This window comes from Coenobita brevimanus, chromosome 47 (assembly GCF_032717465.1).
Source record: "Coenobita brevimanus isolate Jiangsu-jjx chromosome 47, ASM3271746v2, whole genome shotgun sequence".
In the NCBI taxonomy this organism is placed as follows: domain Eukaryota; kingdom Metazoa; phylum Arthropoda; class Malacostraca; order Decapoda; family Coenobitidae; genus Coenobita; species Coenobita brevimanus.
Window position 1 is genome coordinate 34,027,015 of NC_137000.1, and position 17,535 is coordinate 34,044,549.

Below are 17,535 nucleotides of genomic sequence, written 5' to 3' on the forward strand. Positions count from 1 at the left end.
TTTCATTCATCTCGTACCCCCAGTAACCAATCACCCTTACCACAACCACCGCCATGACCTCCCCAACCTCATATCCATGTTCTCCATGCCCTAGATCATCTCCTAGCCCTGCATCCTCATCCACACACCTATCAGACAGGAGGAGCCGCATCCCCATCTTCACCAGATGAGGCCACCAAACAGAACCACCAGCTAGGTATAGCCCACCACTATCATCAATACTTGTCACACCTCCATCTGCCTCCCCTCCAACCCCAACCAAAAATCTTACCCAAGCTAAAACTTGGGAAAATCCATAAATAAGTTCACAGACTAGCACATATTCCACCTAGTGTATCCCCACACCATCCAACACCTATCTCACTGCATCCTTTGCCTCAGCCATGGGCGACTTCAAGCCTGGCCCCGGGTAAAAAAAAACACCATTTGCCTCCCAGCCACCATTGCAGCCGCAGCCATCACTGCCATCTCCTCTCTCCAGCCATACCCAACCCACACCGCCATGTTTGTCCACTACACCTTCTGGATCTCCAACAACGGATACAAAAAGAATCCTGGAGGCTAAACATCTACTGCACCTGCAAGTCATCTACCACCAAGCAAGCACCCTCATCCTTGTCAGAGACCCAAAGAGGAGACCAGACGAGCGGTCTAAACCCTGGTACTACATTTTGAGGGACCTCGTGCCAGCAATGGTCACTGACAAAGGAAAAACATACGACTTCCTCTCACGAGGACATGGCTTAAATGGCGGGGAACGTAGTGAAATGCCCGGGATAAGGCCACCTTCCATAGACATCGCCTCAGCTACTAACATAGAAAACTGTTGGCAAAGAGACAAGAGGCAGCCCCGCCTCATCACCAGGATAGTGAACATACGAGCTCCCAAGCAAGAAGGACACAGAAAGCGTGCCCACACCACTAGCCACCCCACTCACTTGGAGCTGTAGCCCAAGCCCCAAGTACCGCAAATGGCCAGAGCTCTTCAGTCTAGTACTGGTTCAACGTGGTATGGAAGAGAAGGGTTGATGCTCCTCTGACTCTGGTTTGGCTGGACACAAACTGCTTGTGTTGGCTCAACGTGACTCCCCTGCTGAACTGGCTTGATGCGGTCCAGTGTCGGAGAAGCCTTGACATCCCTCCTTGATAACTGAACTGGCTCGACACAGTTCAACTCCAGAGAAGCCACGACTTCTCCTTAGCTGGGATCGGCAACTGTGAGACACTACGAATCCTGGAGTGACCACTCTCCCCACGCTTCCCTCCCCCTACGGTCCCTCAGTCCCCTCCCCTCTACACCAGGAAAAAGAGATCCCGGAGGCACAACTGTGTAACCTTGCTGTCCCAACTTTCTCAGGTCCCATCTAAACTCCATGTATACCTGCTTTGGGAACAATATACATTAACGTCTGTCCCCCAGACCTTTAGGAAGAATTAGATATCTGGTTCCCCTCTTTCAGAACCAAGATTGTAATCTCTTACCTTTTGCCTCCTACTTGCCTAATATACTTTAACAACATCCTGCAGTACAGACATAGATTCACCTTCCGGATCTCCCCCCACTGTCGTTGGTGTATAGACTGTGCACCAGTTTCCCCTGTACACTTGGAATAAAGGTCCCTTCAGGCCCTCAGATTAAGGCCCTGTTTTCCATATTGACCTTTTTCCTCATACTGCCTATGCATCTCAGGCTGGACATGCCTAAGTTGTAGCTAGAGTATAAAGACAACAATAAAGCTACTGTATAAGTATTGCCACTCTGAGTTTGTGTACTCGCCTTGTACTAATAGAGTGTATCATAAGTGTATTTTGTGTGTTCCTTCTTGTTCAGAAGAACTCAAAGAAACCAATTTTACAACAGTATTGCGCCTGGTGGATTAGTGAGTAATTAAGGCACTCCAGTTGGGTTGAGCCAGTGAAGGTTTATATCCAAGGGGTGGTTGGGGTTTATTGCTCACATAATGTCACTCAGGAATGAGTGAGGCTGGTCACTGTCATCTTAAATGTCAGGACCAACTTGTCTAGCCCTGGGCTCCTATGCTCCTCATGGGGCAACGTAGGATAGGATGATGATGAATGATATAACAGTGAAATCACGAGTGTTAATGGGAAGTGAAAACAGAAATAGTAATGAAAATATAGCTAACTGGGAATTGGAAATGGTAATAAGAATGAAAAACAAGTAAAAATGGGAGCTGGAATGAAAATTGGAATGGTAATAGAAATGTGACACACAGTTACAGTTCAGTTAATATAACTTATGTTTTGTGTGATCTCACCATCAGGTTCTATGAGCCAGAGGTGGGAGTCCTTCAGATCACCAGCATTACTAGCCAGGATGCAGGAGCTTACAGGTGGGTTGCTGTCTACCTCTTCTCTCTTTCATTTTTATTTTTATTTTTTTTTTACTCCTATTCTCTTCGCCTTTCCTGTGTTCTACTCTGTTCTTGTACAATACTAAACTATACAATACTCTTCTCTGCTCAACACGACTCTACAGTACTATTCTCTCATACCAAACCACATCATCACAGCTTACAGATCCGATGCTTCATTACTTTCTTTTTCTCATCTTTCCTCATTGGTTGCCTCATTTCATTCCTTAGTTCTTGTACAGTAATCTCCTGCTTATTCAACTTGACATTAGCCAACAAAGCAAAAAGTCTGGCTGAATTACAGTAACATCCTTTTTTTTTTTTAATTGCAATAACTGACACTGCACATGAAAACTGAATTAATCCAACTGCCAGCCACTTCCCTCGCTTCACTCCTGCCACCCATGCACCACTGATGATGCCTGCTAAAACAAAAACTGCTGCCTACCCCACCTCAGTCAGGGAGAGTATGCCATCAAATGTTGGTGTGCATTAAGTTCATCATGAAGTTTGTGGCCTTTGGTGCCATACCAAAGCTTTTGCTGGGACTTATGTTGATTGCCTTTGTGCTGTGTGCATGTCAGTAGCTCCATCTGTGGAAAGTAATAAAATGTTTGCATAAATTTGCATGCAGCTGGTGCCAGCCTGTCTCTTTTGTGTTACAGTATGTAATTTATGTAGATACTGCAGTTGCCTGCTTTCAGTTCCACTCACATCTGTCTGTGCATCTCTCTCGCTTTTGATAAATAATGAAATACTGGATTTGTTTCGTGCCTGTGACTCTTTTGTGGAAAATAATATCATATTTATGCAAATATGCATTTGTCTGTTACTGTCTTGTCTCTGCGTTTTGTAACTTACAGAGCTAGTTGCCAGCATTTGGTTCTACTCCTATGTGTGTACACGTCTCACTCTTGCTTTTAATAACAAAATTAGTATCTATAGCTCTTTCTGTGGAGAATAATACTGTATTTATTTAAATATGGAAGCATTTAAGTCAGTTTGTCTTCCTTGTGTTGCATAACTTAAGTAGCTAGTTGCCTGTGTTCTGGTCTGTTCATATCCATCTACGCATCTTACATTTGCTTTTATTATTTAACAAAATATTCTTAGTTCATGCAGCTGCTTCTGTGGAAAATAATAAAATGTTTTTTAAATATGGATCCATTTGGTGCTAGTCAGTCTCTCTCTCTCTCTCTCTTTTTTTTTTGTTTTTAGTCACCTGCTTTTGGCTTTTTTTTTTTTTTTTTTAATGTAGATAGTCACCTGCTTTTGGTTCTGCCCATTTCCATCTGTGCATCTCGCTTTCCTTTTTAATAAATAACAGTATTCATAGTGCCTGTAATTAAGCAAACATTCATTGTGGATGAGACAGGTTTATGGGGGAATATGTATAAGGGAAACACACTGGCAGTAACTAATAGCTTGTTAACGTATGAGTAGATATGTAAGAATTATATAATAAATATATAAAGGTGGCCATCAGAAAATTGGTATCTGAAATGCCCAAGACAAGGTCACCTACCATAGTCCCCGCTTCAGCTACTACCACAAAAAACCCTCACCAAACAAACGAGAGGCAGCCCCACCCCATTGTCAGGATAGAGACCATATGAGCTCCCAAGCAAGAGGGGCACAGAAAGTGCACCCACACCACCTCTAGCCTTCCTTCTTGCTAGGAACAGCAACCCACCCGCCATCACAACCTGATCCCCAAGTACTGCAAACGGCCAGAGCTCTTCAGTCCAGTACTGGCTTGATGCGATATGAAAGAGAAGGCTCAGTGCTCCTCTGAGTCTCTGACTCTGGTTTGGCTTGACTCAACCACAAGCGTTGGCCCTAATGAACTGGCTTAACATGGTCCAACGCCGGAGAAACCCTGATGTCCGTCCTCGATAACTGAACTGGCCTGACGTGGTTTATTGCTGGAGAAGCCCCAACATCCTTCCTTGACAAGTGAACTGGCCTGACGTAGTTCAGTGCTCGAGAAGCCTTGATGTTCCGCCTTGACAACTGAACCAGTATGACACGGTTCAACTCTGGAGAAGCCACAACGTCTCCCTAGCCAGGACCGGCAGCTGTGAGACACTGCGATCCCCGGAGTGACCACTCTTCCTGTGTTTCTCCCCCTATGGCCCCCCCAGTCCCCTACCCCCCTACACCAGGAAAGGAGATTCTGGAGGCACATCTGTGTAACCTTGCTGTCCCGACTTTCCCAGGTCCCTTCTGACCTTCCTGTATACCCACTTTGGGTACAATATACATTCACATCTGTCCCCACGGCCTTTAGGAAGAATTAGATATTTGGTTCCCCACTTTCGGAACTAGGATCGTAATCCTCCCTCTTGGCATACTACTTGCCAGATATGCTGTGAGAACATCCTTCAGTACAGACATAGACTCACTTCCCGGATTTCCCCCTTCTCGTTTGTGTACAGATTGTGTGGCCATTTCCCCAGTACACTTGGAGTAGAGGTCCCTTCAGGCCCTAAGATTAAGGCCCCATTTCCCAGATCGACCTTTTTCCTCATGCTGCCTGTCTATCTCGGGCTGAACATGCCAAAGTTGTAACTAGAGTATACTGTAGAGACAACAATAAAGCTATTAGTATTGCCACTCTGAGTTTGTGTGCTCACTGTGTACTATTAGAGTGTATCGTAGGCATGTTTTGTGTGCTCCATCCTGTTTAGAAGAACCCAAAGAAACCAATTTTATGCCAGCATAACACTGGTGGCTGGCGATAGTTCTAAATATGGAGGAAAAGCAGAGTAGGGCTTTGATCGCTCTAGGTACACGGTAGCACATACATCACGATGGCAGCCCAGAGGTCCCATCCCTATACCCAAATATGACCCAGAACTCTATGACATTACAACTTACATGGAAATGGTTAAACTGGTGTTGGATTTGGTTTACGAAGAGGATACACAGAAAATTGCGGTATTGCTGCCTCATCTAGGCAAGTCAGTTGCCCAGGTAGCTTGGAAAATCAATGCAACCCTGACATGGACACAGTTCAGAAATATAGTGATCGATGCTATCCAACCCTCCCTCGGCTTGGTCATCACACTCTTACAGTTAAATGATGTGAAATTTGAGGGAGCCCTGGACACAGCATTAACATACTTGAGAAAGTTTACTATGTCAGCCTACACCCAGGGGAGATGGGGCTCAGGCCTGTGCTAGAGGGTATAGGACATTGCAGTTCCCAGGCTGCCGCTTCCACCCAATAGAGAGGGGCCTGAACCTGGGAGTAGCACCCCAGGAGGCTGCCCTGTCAGTGGGTGTATAATGGCGGGATAGTTGCAATGCCAATGCACGCATGGAGGGTGTCCCTGCAGCTGTCCTGGCAGGGTGCCCCGAGGCCACTACCACAGCCACTGGTAAGCTGGTGGGCTAGGGGTCCCAGATCCATTGCCTGGACCTGGGACTGTGCAGTGAGTGGGGCCTGTGGTATGTCTATCCCTCTTTATTATTACTGAATATGACAAAACACAAGAAAAAGTTTCAAAACAAGCCTGAGGACAGTAAATCACTCAGGGGGATGAGGGTGGGTTCATGGAATGTGGGAAGTTTGAGGGGAATAGCGTTGAGGCATTCAGTAGGAGGTGGGTGGATGTGGCGTATTTGCAGGATGTCCGGTACAGGGGTGGATCAGCCAGAAAGATTGTTGGGAAGGATTGTTGCTATAAGTTGTTTTGGCAAGGGGGGACAGACGGATATGGACGTGTTGGTGTGATGGTTGGGGAGAAATGGGTGGAATATGTTATGAATGTTATGAGAGTAAGCGATAGGATATTGGTAGTGAATATTCTGTTCAGTAGAAGGGTAGTTGCAATTATATCAGCATATGCTCCACAGGCAGGATTGGATGAAGCAGAGAAAGATAGATTTTGAGATTAATTAATACATGTAGTGGGTGCTGTGTGGGATGATGAGATAGTGGTTTTGGGAGGGGACTTAAATGGTCATGTAGGTGAAGCAGCACAAGGTTATGAAGGAGTGCATGGGGGATGTGCTTATGGTATAAGGAATGCAGAATGGGAAAGGATACTCGATTTTGGGGAGGCAACGGACATGATTGTGTGCAACACATATTTTAGGAAAAGAGACAGTAGGTTAATTACATATGACTGTGGGGGAAATAGCAGTCAGATAGATTATTTTCTAGTTAGAAGGACCGATAGGAGGTTAGTGAGGAGGGATGTTAAAGTTATAGGAAGTGAGGAGTGTGTGCAGCAGCACAAACTACTGATTTGTGATATGGTGCTTAAAGAACGAGTGGTGAAAAAGTGGACTTATGTACCTAGGAGGAAAATATGGAAGCTGAAAAACCAAGTAGTAAGGGATGCCTTCTACACCGAGTTGAGGAGAGTGGTGGCTGAACAGGGAGCTGTAGACAGAGGCGTTAATGAACAGTACAGAGCCCTCAAGAACAATCTCTTGAGAGTTATTGATGTAACATGCGGTTGGTCAAGAGGACCACCAAGACATAAAGTAACTTGGTGGTGGGATGAGGGTGTAGAAGCTGTAGTTAAAGAGAAAAGAAGGCTTTTCCGGGAATGGAAGAAGGGTGGTAGCAAAGAGGAATATTTCGCTGCCAATCGTAGGGCTAGAAGAGAGGTATACAGGGCAAAGTCTGAGTCACAGAGACTTTTACTTGATAACCTAAATCATGGGGAAAGGAAAAATGTGATATTTAGGGTGGCAGGTCAGGTGAAGAGGGATAATCGGCATATTACAGGTGAGCAGTGTGCGAAGAATGATGAAGGAAGGGTAGTGGTGAACAGTGAGGATATTAAAGATGCATGGAGAGAGCATTATAACCTGTTGTTGAATGAGGAGTTTGACTGGGACAGAGAAGGTCTGGAGCCAGCAGATCCAGTGTCTGGCCCTTGGCCTATGATTGATGCTGCTACTGTGAGTGAGGCAATAGGCTGGATGAAGGTGGGGAAGGCAGCAGTTGTGCCTGGGTTGACTGCCAACATGTTGAAGGCCTCAGACGATACAGGGGTGAAGTTAGTCACTGATCTGATAAATAGAATTATTTATGAGTGTGTTGTCCCAGATGATTGGCTGAAGAGTATAATTATAAATGTGTATAAAGGGAAGGGTGATGCCCTGGAAAGAGGAAATTATAGAGGTATAAAGCTTTTAGATCAGATAATGAAGGTAATTAAGAGAGTTTTAGAAGGTACTATTAGAGAAAGAGTGAATACTGATGAGATGCAGTTTGGGTTTATGAAAGGTAGGGGGACCACTGATGCCATATTCATTGTTCGACAGCTTCAGGAAAAATATATTGGTAGGAGAAGGGATCTTTGTTTTTGTTAATTTGGAAAAGGCCTTTGAGAGTCCCTAGAGAGGTGGTGAAGTGGGCAATGAGAAAGCTTGGCTTGGAGGAGTGGCTGGTTAGGGTGGTTATGGCTATGTATGTGGGTGCTCACACCCAGGTAAGAGTGAATGGAGATTTGAGTGATGGGTTTTCCATGAATGTTGGTGTGCATCAGGAGTCAGTTTTGAGTCCCATGTTGTTTATCATGGTACTTGAAGCCCTTTCACGTGACTTTAGAAACGTACTCCCATGGGAGTTGTTGCATGCTGATGATTTGGTGTTGATTGCAGAGAACAAAAGGGAGGCGGAGGAAAGTTTTAGGAAGTGGAGAGATGGTATGGGGCACAAGGGCTTAAGGGTAAATGCAGATAAAACAAAAGTGATGATATCTAGGGTTGGTGGCGGTACTGTCAAAGACGAGGGAGAGTGGCCATGTGCAGTTTGCCACAAGGGCGTGGGAAGTAATTCCATCTTGTGCGGTGTTTGTGATAAATGGGTGCATAAGAGATGTAGTGGTATCAGAGGAAGACTGCGAGATAATGCTGATTTTATGTGTACGGTGTGTCGAGGAGAGGAGGTGGATATTGTCAGACGTGAAGAATTGAACTTGCTGGTGAATCTCTTGAGTGTGTGGAAGAGTTTTGTTATTTGGGAGACATGTTGTGTGCTGGAGGTGGGGCTGGAGCTAGCTCTGTGGCTAGGGTGAGAAGTGGTTGGAAGAAGTTCAGGGAGCTCTTGCCTCTCCTGACATTGAGAGGACTCTTCCTACGTGCTAAGCGGTCTTTGTATGCAGCATGTGTTAGGAGTGTAATGCTGTATGGTAGTGAGACCTGGGCAGTGAAGGAGGAGGATATTTGCCTGCTCAGACATACAGAAATGACAATGATTAGGTGGATGTGTAGTGCGTCCCTGCGTCCATGGTCTGGAGGGGCTGGGTTCACAATGGAAGAGTTGAGAGGTAGGATGGGACTGGAGTGTATTGGTGTTGTGATGAGGAGAGTTAGATTGAGATGGTTTGGACATGTGGAGAGGATGGGGGATGATAATTGGATGAGGAAGGTGAGAAGTGTTAATATTGGGGGTGGGGTTATGAGGGGTAGACCGAGAAAGACATGGGACGAAGTCAGTAAGTGTGACCTCAGGGTTAAGGGACTGAACAGTGAGGCTGCAATGGATCGTCCAGCATGGAGAACCGCCGTTAGCTGACCAAGGCCGACGCATGCATGCATGTTGGAGTCTTTAAAAACAAACGAGCGAACCTTCTCTCACTAGGGCCACTCCAACATCCACTACCCTACCTTGTACCTCTTTTATTACCCCATCCATGTACAGATTGAACAACCATGGAGACATGACACATCCCTGTTTCAACCCAACCTTCAACAAGAAAAATTCACTCAGTTCACCATCCACACGCACTGCAGCCTTAGCACCATCATACGTACTCTTCACAGCATTCAGCAACTTCTCATCTACTCCATATATTCTCAATACTTTCCACAATCCTTGTCTATCTACCCTGTCATATCTATCTATATATCTATCTATCTATTGCCAGATGCCTCAATCCCGTTTTGGGTGGCCACAAACAAATCGCCTCCACGTCGCCTTGTCCCCCGCCATTTCACTGTCCCGCTCCCAACTCACACACCCCTCTCTCATATACCTCTCCACCCCGTCCCTCCATCTCATCCTCGGCCTCCCCCTCCCTTTTCCCCCTCCACCTCACTCACATACACTCTCTTCGTCAGTCTTTCACCCTCCATCCTCTCCACATGGCCAATCCACCTCAGTGTATTCCTCCTAACTCTTCCTATCACATCCACATCCACATCACAATGCTCCTTTATATCCTCATTTGTCAGCCTGTCTCTCCATGTGACTCCACAGGCTCCTCTTAAATAACTCATTTCCACTGCTCTCACTCTTGACTTGTGTCCTTCCAGCAACGTCCAAGCTTCACTTTCATACGTTAGAGTTGGTATCACAATACTGTCATGTAGTAACTTTTTCACTTCCATGCTCACTTCGCTGCTTCTTATCACTGCTTTCAAGGAACCAGCAACCTTTCTTCCCTGCTGTACCCTTTCAAGCACTTCACCCTCCAAACCTCCATCCTTACTCATCACACTACCCAAGTACTTAAATGTACTCACATTTTCCAATTCCTCACCATCCAACCTCGCTGTACATTTACTGCCTTCACCTTTCTCAAAGACCATCACTTTACTCTTCCCTACATTCACCTTTAGATTCCGTTTCTTACACACTCTCCCAAACTCATCCACCAAGCCTTGCAGCTCTCCTCCGTCTTCACTCAACAACACAGTATCATTTGCAAACAACAGTACAGGGAGTTTCCAAACACTACCCTCTCTCACCAGGGCCACTTCAACATCCCCTACCCTACCTTGTACCTCTTTTATTACCCCATCAGTGTACAGATTGAACAACCATGGAGACATGACACATCCCTGTTTCAAACCAACCTTCAAAGAGAAAAATTCACTCAGTTCACCATCCACGCGCACTGTAGCCTTAGCACCATCACACATACTCTTCACAACATTCAACATCTTCCATTCTGTCGATCCTGTCATATGCTTTCTCCAAATCCATGAAAGCCACATACAACTTCTTTCCATTCTCTAGAAACTTTTCCACTAAAGATCTAAGAATGAATATCTGATCTACACAACCTCTTCCCTTCCTAAAGCCTCCCTGTTTGTCTCCAACTAATTCCTCTGTTCTTTCTCTAACTCTGTCAATAAGTATCCTACCATACATTTTTCCTATTATACTAAGAAGACAAATGCCCCTATGATTACTACACACTTCTTTTTCCCCTTTTCCATTGTACAAGGGAATAATTATACCTGACTTCCAATCCTCCGGGACTCTACCTTCCTCTCAGGCCGATCTGCACATTTTCCACATCCACTCTACTACTATCTCTCCCCCATACTTCAGCATTTCGCCACACACTCCATCAATTCCTGGGGCTTTCCCCAATTTAACTTTCTTTATTGCTTCCACAACTTCTATCCTACTGATTTCTTCCTGTCTTCTTACCTCACTTCTTCTCCCAGCCATTCCCCAGCCACTTAAACTTGCTTTACTCCCCTCCTCTATGTTCAACAATTCCTTAAAGTGTTCTTTCCATCTGCTCACTTTTTCTCCCTTCTCCACTAGTAATCTACCATTTTTATCTTTCACTCCCCTGCTAACTTCACTTCCACCCTGTCTTACTCTTTTCACCTCTTTCCAGAACATTTTCTTACAGTCCCTCCACTTTACACTCAAGTTCCTTCCAAATTCCTTATCCTCTTTCTTCTTACTTTCTCTTACTAATCTTTTCATGTCTCTCTTTCTTTCTACATATAACTCTCTCTTCCGCCTCTCAGCTTCTTCCACGCCCCTATTTCTCATCCATTTATTGTATGCTTTCTTCATTTGTTCCACAGCCTGTCCCACCTCTTCATTCCACCACGCTGTTCCTTGCACCCCCGTCCATCTTATCTTCCTCCCACACACCACATCACATGCTGCACATATTTCTTCTGTAAATATCCTGCACACACCTTTCACGTCCCCCATCTGTTCCAATTCATATTTGCCCAATTGTTCCTCCACTTCTCTCTTATACTATGCCTTTTTCTCATCCTCTTGTAACCTTTCCACTCTCCTTACAAATACTCCTTCTTCCTGTCCTTCCCTTCTTCTATTTCTCCATCCTAATTGGACCTTGATTCTGGCCACCACCAAGTAGTGGTCAGAAAGTCCACTCCCCCAACCTCTATAAGCTCTTGCATCCATTAAACATTTTTGCATCCTTTCATCCACACACACATAATCAATCATTGCCTTCCTTTCATTCAGTTCACCACCCACCCATCTCATCACTCACCATGTATACCTGTGGATAATTTTGTGCCTGAAGAGGGTATTGGCTATCACCAACCCCCTCCCAGCACAAATGTCCACTAACGCACTGCCATTCTCATCTGTCTGAGCAGGCACACCCCACTCACCAACTATTCCATCCATCTTCACACTCCCTTCTTTACCATTCATATCGCCGATCAAAAACACTCTCTCATTCCTTCCAAACTTTTCCATGCACACTTCCACACTTGTCCAGAACTCTTCTCTTACTCTGCTTGCACGATCTTGCGTTGGCGCATACACACACACAATCACCCACATTTGTATTCCAACTTTCAGTCTTACCCACACAATCCTTGACCCAACTGATCCATACTCTCTTATGCTCTTCTTCCATCTTTTACTCACAACTATACATACACCTTCTTTTGCCCTCTCATTCTCACCTACTCCTGCACATATACCCCATCCATACTCCCATTCTCTCACACTCTCACCTCCCATTTTGTTTCAGTTATTCCGCATACATCAACTTTCGCACTCTCAAGCACCTGGACAATCTCTCTTTCTTTCACCTCATCATTCGCTCCCCTAACAATAGTCAATGCTGCTATTGTCATGTGTGCTCCCATCCATTGTTGACAATTTAGCCATTTCTCCCCGTTCTGGACTCCCCTCCCTATCTCCCCTCCATTACCCTCTCCTCCTGCGTGCCCCAGCTGCGCCACGCTTGGTAAATCTTGCCCGGATTTTTCTACTCTTTTCATCCATTGGAATGAGCCCTGTGCCTTATTCTCATACAAAATAATATATATAAAAAAGAAAAAAGGTAATTGATAGTGCCATACACCTGGAATTGGCTAATTATCACCTGGCAACACCCCACGTGTACTCGTTTGCTAATTTTCCCTGGTTATTTCCCCTTGAAAAATGCTGTATGACCTGTTCTCATATTGCAAATATATATAGGAAAAGAAGGGAGAAGCCTAAGTGATATTTACATTCACCTGGAACTACCTAATTTCCTGCCAATCATTTCACAGCATGTAAATTAGCAGCTGTCAGCTCGCTGATGTTGTCAACCCTTGGCGGCCCCATATCCTCCTCGTCATTCAGTTCAGTGTTGTCTCTTGAGAAGAAAGCATGTAGCACTTGCGCCCCTCCATTTCCGCCACTTCTAGAGGGCCCTGTGACTTCTACCCCTACTAAACCTCGTGTGGGAAGGGGTAAAGGACTAAGTGACTCTGCTGTGGAGTGTGAACTGGCTAATTTATCCATGATAATGATGGACAGTGACTACAATCTTTCTGGTGAATCATGTGATGAGCCAGTGGAGGAAATGGTGATAAACTACGAGTGCTTCAGTGTCCCAAGTTCATCCTGGCTCCAAGGGAATGGAGCCCTTAGTTACTGGAAGTGACAATGTATAACATAGTGTAAATAAAATAGAAATGTAAATAATTAATATAAGAATATGAGTACAAATACTTGGAGTAATGACAGTGAAAGCTTTGCTCTCAATGCTTGTTTACTGAACGAGAAAGTTAATGCCTGGAGTGAAAATAAACTACTATTACTGAAGGAAACTTATGGATAAATACTATATATATATATATATATATATATATATATATATATATAAGTGTAATAAAGTAATAGGAATATAAAGTGTGAGTGTGTTCTTGAATAATAAATGACAGAATACCAGTGGGGAACAAGCACGAGTGGGAAGCTCTTACGCGCTCGTAATTTTCATTGCTTTCACAGTGTTTTTTTTTTTTTTGGTGTATGGATTCCAAACTACGTGAAAATCATAGAATAGTGTTTTTAGTGGTAATATCAGGCTGTGGTAATCATATTACGGGGTGTCGGGAAGTGTATAGTGGAGACTTCGTTACCCAACTTCAGTAGTCTCCACAAGTCCTACGGTAGTCGACAAAGGCTCAACAAACATCCCAGGAGAAAGCTGAAGGTATGTGCCCTATGCATATTTAATTATAATATTCTAGGACTAATAACTGATTTTTGGCAAATATTTTTAAAAAGGCAGTTGGAGCTCGAATATCCTCGCGGGATGCGCAAGGAGCGCAAAAACATCCCCGCGGTGTAGGGGTTAAAGATCTGAGGAATAATATCTGATCTGCACAACCTCTTCCCATCCTAAAACCTCCCTGTTCTTTTCCAACCAATTCCTCCGTTATTTCCCTAACCCTGTCAATAAGTATCCTACCATATACTTTTTCTATTACACTAAGAACACAATGCCTCTATGATTACCACACAGTTCTTTTTCACCGTTTCCTTTTTACAGGGGAATAATTTTACCTGGCTTCTAATCCTCCGGGACTCTGCCTTCCTCCCAGGCCAATCTGCACATCTTCTACATCCATTCCACTTCTATCCTCTCCCCCATGCTACAACCTTTCATCGCACACTCCATCAATTCCTGGAGCTTTCCCCATTTTGACTTCCATCATTGCCTCCACTACTTCCATCCTACTGATTTCATCCTCTCTTCTCACATCCCTCCATCTCCCAACCAATCCCCAGCCACTTATACTCACATTACTTTCATTCTATGTGTTCAGCAATTCCTTAAAGTGTTCTCTCCATCTGCTCACTTTTTCTCGCTTCTTCACTAGTAATCTACCATTTTTATCTCTCACTCACTCTCCTACCTCTTTCCAGAACATTTTCTTACATTCCCTCCACTTTACACTCAGATTCCTTCCAAATTCTCCATCCACACTCTTACACTCTCTTACTAATCTCTTCACCTCTCTCTCTCTCTCTCTCTCTCTCTCTCTCTCTCTCTCTCTCTCTCTCTCTCTCTTTCTCTCTCTCCCCCCCCCCAGTATTACTGAATATCTTAATTCTATGACTATGCAGGTGTGAGGCCACCAACCCCGTCACGCATAAGAAGATCTTGAGCGATGCTGGATTCTTGAGCATAGAGCCATTGTCCATAGGAGGCCCTGAAGCTACTGAAGCACCCCCCAGACCCTCCCTGCTGGCTGTGCCCTCCAAAGTTCCAGTGGGGCTGGGTCGCCGTGCTGTTCTTGAGTGTCTCACCGACAGCATCAACCATCAGGAGCTAATCTGGTCCAGGCTAGGTCAGCTCCTTCTCTTCCCTCAAATTATTCAGGAAGGAAGAAATGAAAGTCAGAGAGGGAGGTATAAGTAGCAATAGAGAGGTACAGGGCACAGATGATTGACGATTTGTTGAAAAATATAAGATTCGAAATAGATGGAGAGAACATTTGCTGTTTCTTATTGTGAATGAGAGAAACTGCATGATGTAAACTTTGGGATAACTGTTTTCATGTGGGGAGGAGTGGCAGAAGGAAGAATGATCAATACCATAGAAAGAACGTATGAAGATGAGAAAGAAACAAGGAGTAGGGAAAGGAGGAAATAATACATTGGACCTGAAAGTTATATTCAGAATGACTCATACAGGGCAAACCCTTCAGTCAGAGGGGTTTTATCAAGAAAGTAATTTTGGATAATGATTTTTCTGATAAAATACTGGTCATAATGGGGGTTATATTCAGTTAAGTAAAATTGTCATCTTGGTTAACTTTAGCCACCCCTCCCCAAAATGTACATGTCCAGATATAATATATAGTACTCATTACACGCTTATTACACAGAAGCTTAATACCTGGAGACATGAATGGCAAAGTTGGGAATGTACGAGTGGATGGAGTGGTTGGTCAGTGGGGTGTGCCAGCTGAAGTAAATGGGAATGGTAGTGTTTTGGTGGACATCTGTGCTGGTAAGGGGTTGGCAGTAGCCAACACCTACTTTCGGCATAAGATGATCCACCAGTATACATGGAGAGTAATGAGGAGGATGGATGATGAACTTGTGGAACGAAAGGCAATGATAGACTACGTGTGTGTGGATGAGTGAATGAGAAGACAAGTGTTGGATGCAAGAGTGTGGAGAGGGTGGGGGAATGGAGTCTCGGACCATCACTTAATGATGGCCAAGGTAAAGCTGCAAAAAATATGGTTGAGGAGACGAAGGGGAAGACAGGAGGAAACAGCTCCTGTGAGAAGACTGGAGAATTTGCAAGATAGTGAGAAAAAGGCAGAGTATAAGAGCATAGTGGAAGAAAGATTGGGAAGGTATGAGCTAGAGCAGATGGAAGGGGTGGAAGACGTATGTAAGATATTCACGGAAGAGATAGGCGCAGTGTATGAGGCGGTTTGTGGAGTGAGGAGGAGATGCAAGGGTGTGCAAGGGACAGCATGGTGGAATGATGAGGTGAAATGAGCTGTGGAACAACAGAAGAAGGAATACAGTGAATGGTTAGCAAGTAGAGGTAGGGGAGAAGATGAGAGAGAGAAGAGAGAGGTATATGTGAGCAGGAGAAGGGAGGTGAAGAGATTGGTGAAGGAGAGTAAGAAGAATGTGGATGAAGAGTTTGGGAGGAATCTGAGTGTGAAATGGAGGGAGAGTAAGAAATTGTTTTGGAAGGAGGTAAAGAAAGTAAGGCAGTGTGAAAGGGGAAATAGTAGGGGAGTGAAAGATAGGAATAATATATTATTGGTGGAGAAGAGAGAGAAATTGAGGAGATGGAAGGAGCACTTTGAGGATTTGTTGAATGCAGAGAGTGAGAGCAGTGCGAGTATAAGTGGTTGGGGAATGGCTGGGAAAAGGAGAGATGAGAGGAGGGAGGAAGTGATCAGTAGGACGGAAGTAGTGGAAGCATTGAAGAAGATCAAGTTGGGAAAGGCTCCAGGAATTAATGGTGTGCGTGGTGAAACGCTAAGGTATGGGGGTGAGATTGTTGTGGAGTGGATATGGAAGTTGTGTAGATTGGCTTGGGAAGAGGGAAGAGTTCCAGAGAACTGGAAATCAGGTATAATTGTTCCTTTATACAAAGGAAAAGGGGAGAGAGAAGGATGTGGTAACCATAGGGGTATTTGCCTTCTTAGTGTGACTGGTAAAATATTTGGTAGAATACTCATTGATAGGGTTAGGCATATGACAGAGGAGCAAGTTGGAGAAGGACAAGGGGGATTTAGGAAGGGAAAAGGGTGTGTAGATCAGATATTTGTTCTAAGATCTTTAGTGGAGAAGTATCTAGAGAAGGGAAAGAAAGTGTATGCTGCCTTCATGGACTTGGAGAAAGTTTATGACAGAATAGATAGGCAAGGTATGTGGAAGGTATTAAGAATATATGGAGTGGAGGGGAAATTGTTGAGTGCTGTGAAGAGTATGTACGAAGGATCTAGGACTACGGTTCAAGTGGATGGTGAACTGAGTGAGTTCTTTTATCTCAATAATGGGACTGAAACAAGGTTGTGTGATGTCTCCATAGCTGTTTAATATATACGTGGATGGGGTTGTAAAGGAGGTGCAAGGTAGGTCAATGGATGTGGGGGTGGCTCTAATGAATGTGGGTGAGATTTAGAAGATTCCGGTGTTGGTGTTTGCTGATGATACAGTATTGTTGAGTGAAGATGTATGGGAGTTGCAAGGTTTGGTGAATGAATTTGGGACAGTGTGTAGGAGAAGGAAGCTGAAAGTTAATGTAAACAAAAGTAAAGTTACGGCGATTGAGAGGAATGAAGTCACAGAATGTACAGTGAGGCTGGATGGTGAGGATATGGAGAATGTGAGTGCATTCAAGTACTTGGGTAGTGTGATGAGTAAGGATGGAACTTTGGGGGATGAAGTGCATGAAAGGGTTCAGCAGGGAAGGAAGGTTGGTGGTTCACTGAAAGCAGTGATGAAAAATAGGGAGGTGAGTATGGAAGTTAAGAAGTCACTGCATGATAGTATTGTGATCCCTACCCTGACGTATGGAAGTTAGGCATGGACCTTTGCAAGAGAGGAACAAGTCAAGAGTGAGAGCAGTGGAAATGAGTTACTTGAGAGGAGCATGTGGAGTAACGTGGAGGGACAGGTTGATGAATGAAGAAGTGA

General features: G+C 44.5%; 1 protein-coding gene across 1 annotated transcript in view; it reads left to right on the top strand.

The window, feature by feature from the left end:
* Nucleotides 1-971: 971 nt before the first annotated feature.
* The window catches only part of LOC145399142 (uncharacterized), a 313,723-nt gene continuing 297,159 nt past the window's right edge, over nt 972-17,535 (top strand). Inside the window, exons 1-3 of the mRNA XM_080271880.1 lie at nt 972-1,009; nt 2,286-2,354; nt 14,485-14,708. Of these exons, the coding sequence (XP_080128006.1) occupies nt 972-1,009; nt 2,286-2,354; nt 14,485-14,708 (331 nt within the window). The remainder of the gene's footprint in view (nt 1,010-2,285; nt 2,355-14,484; nt 14,709-17,535) is intronic.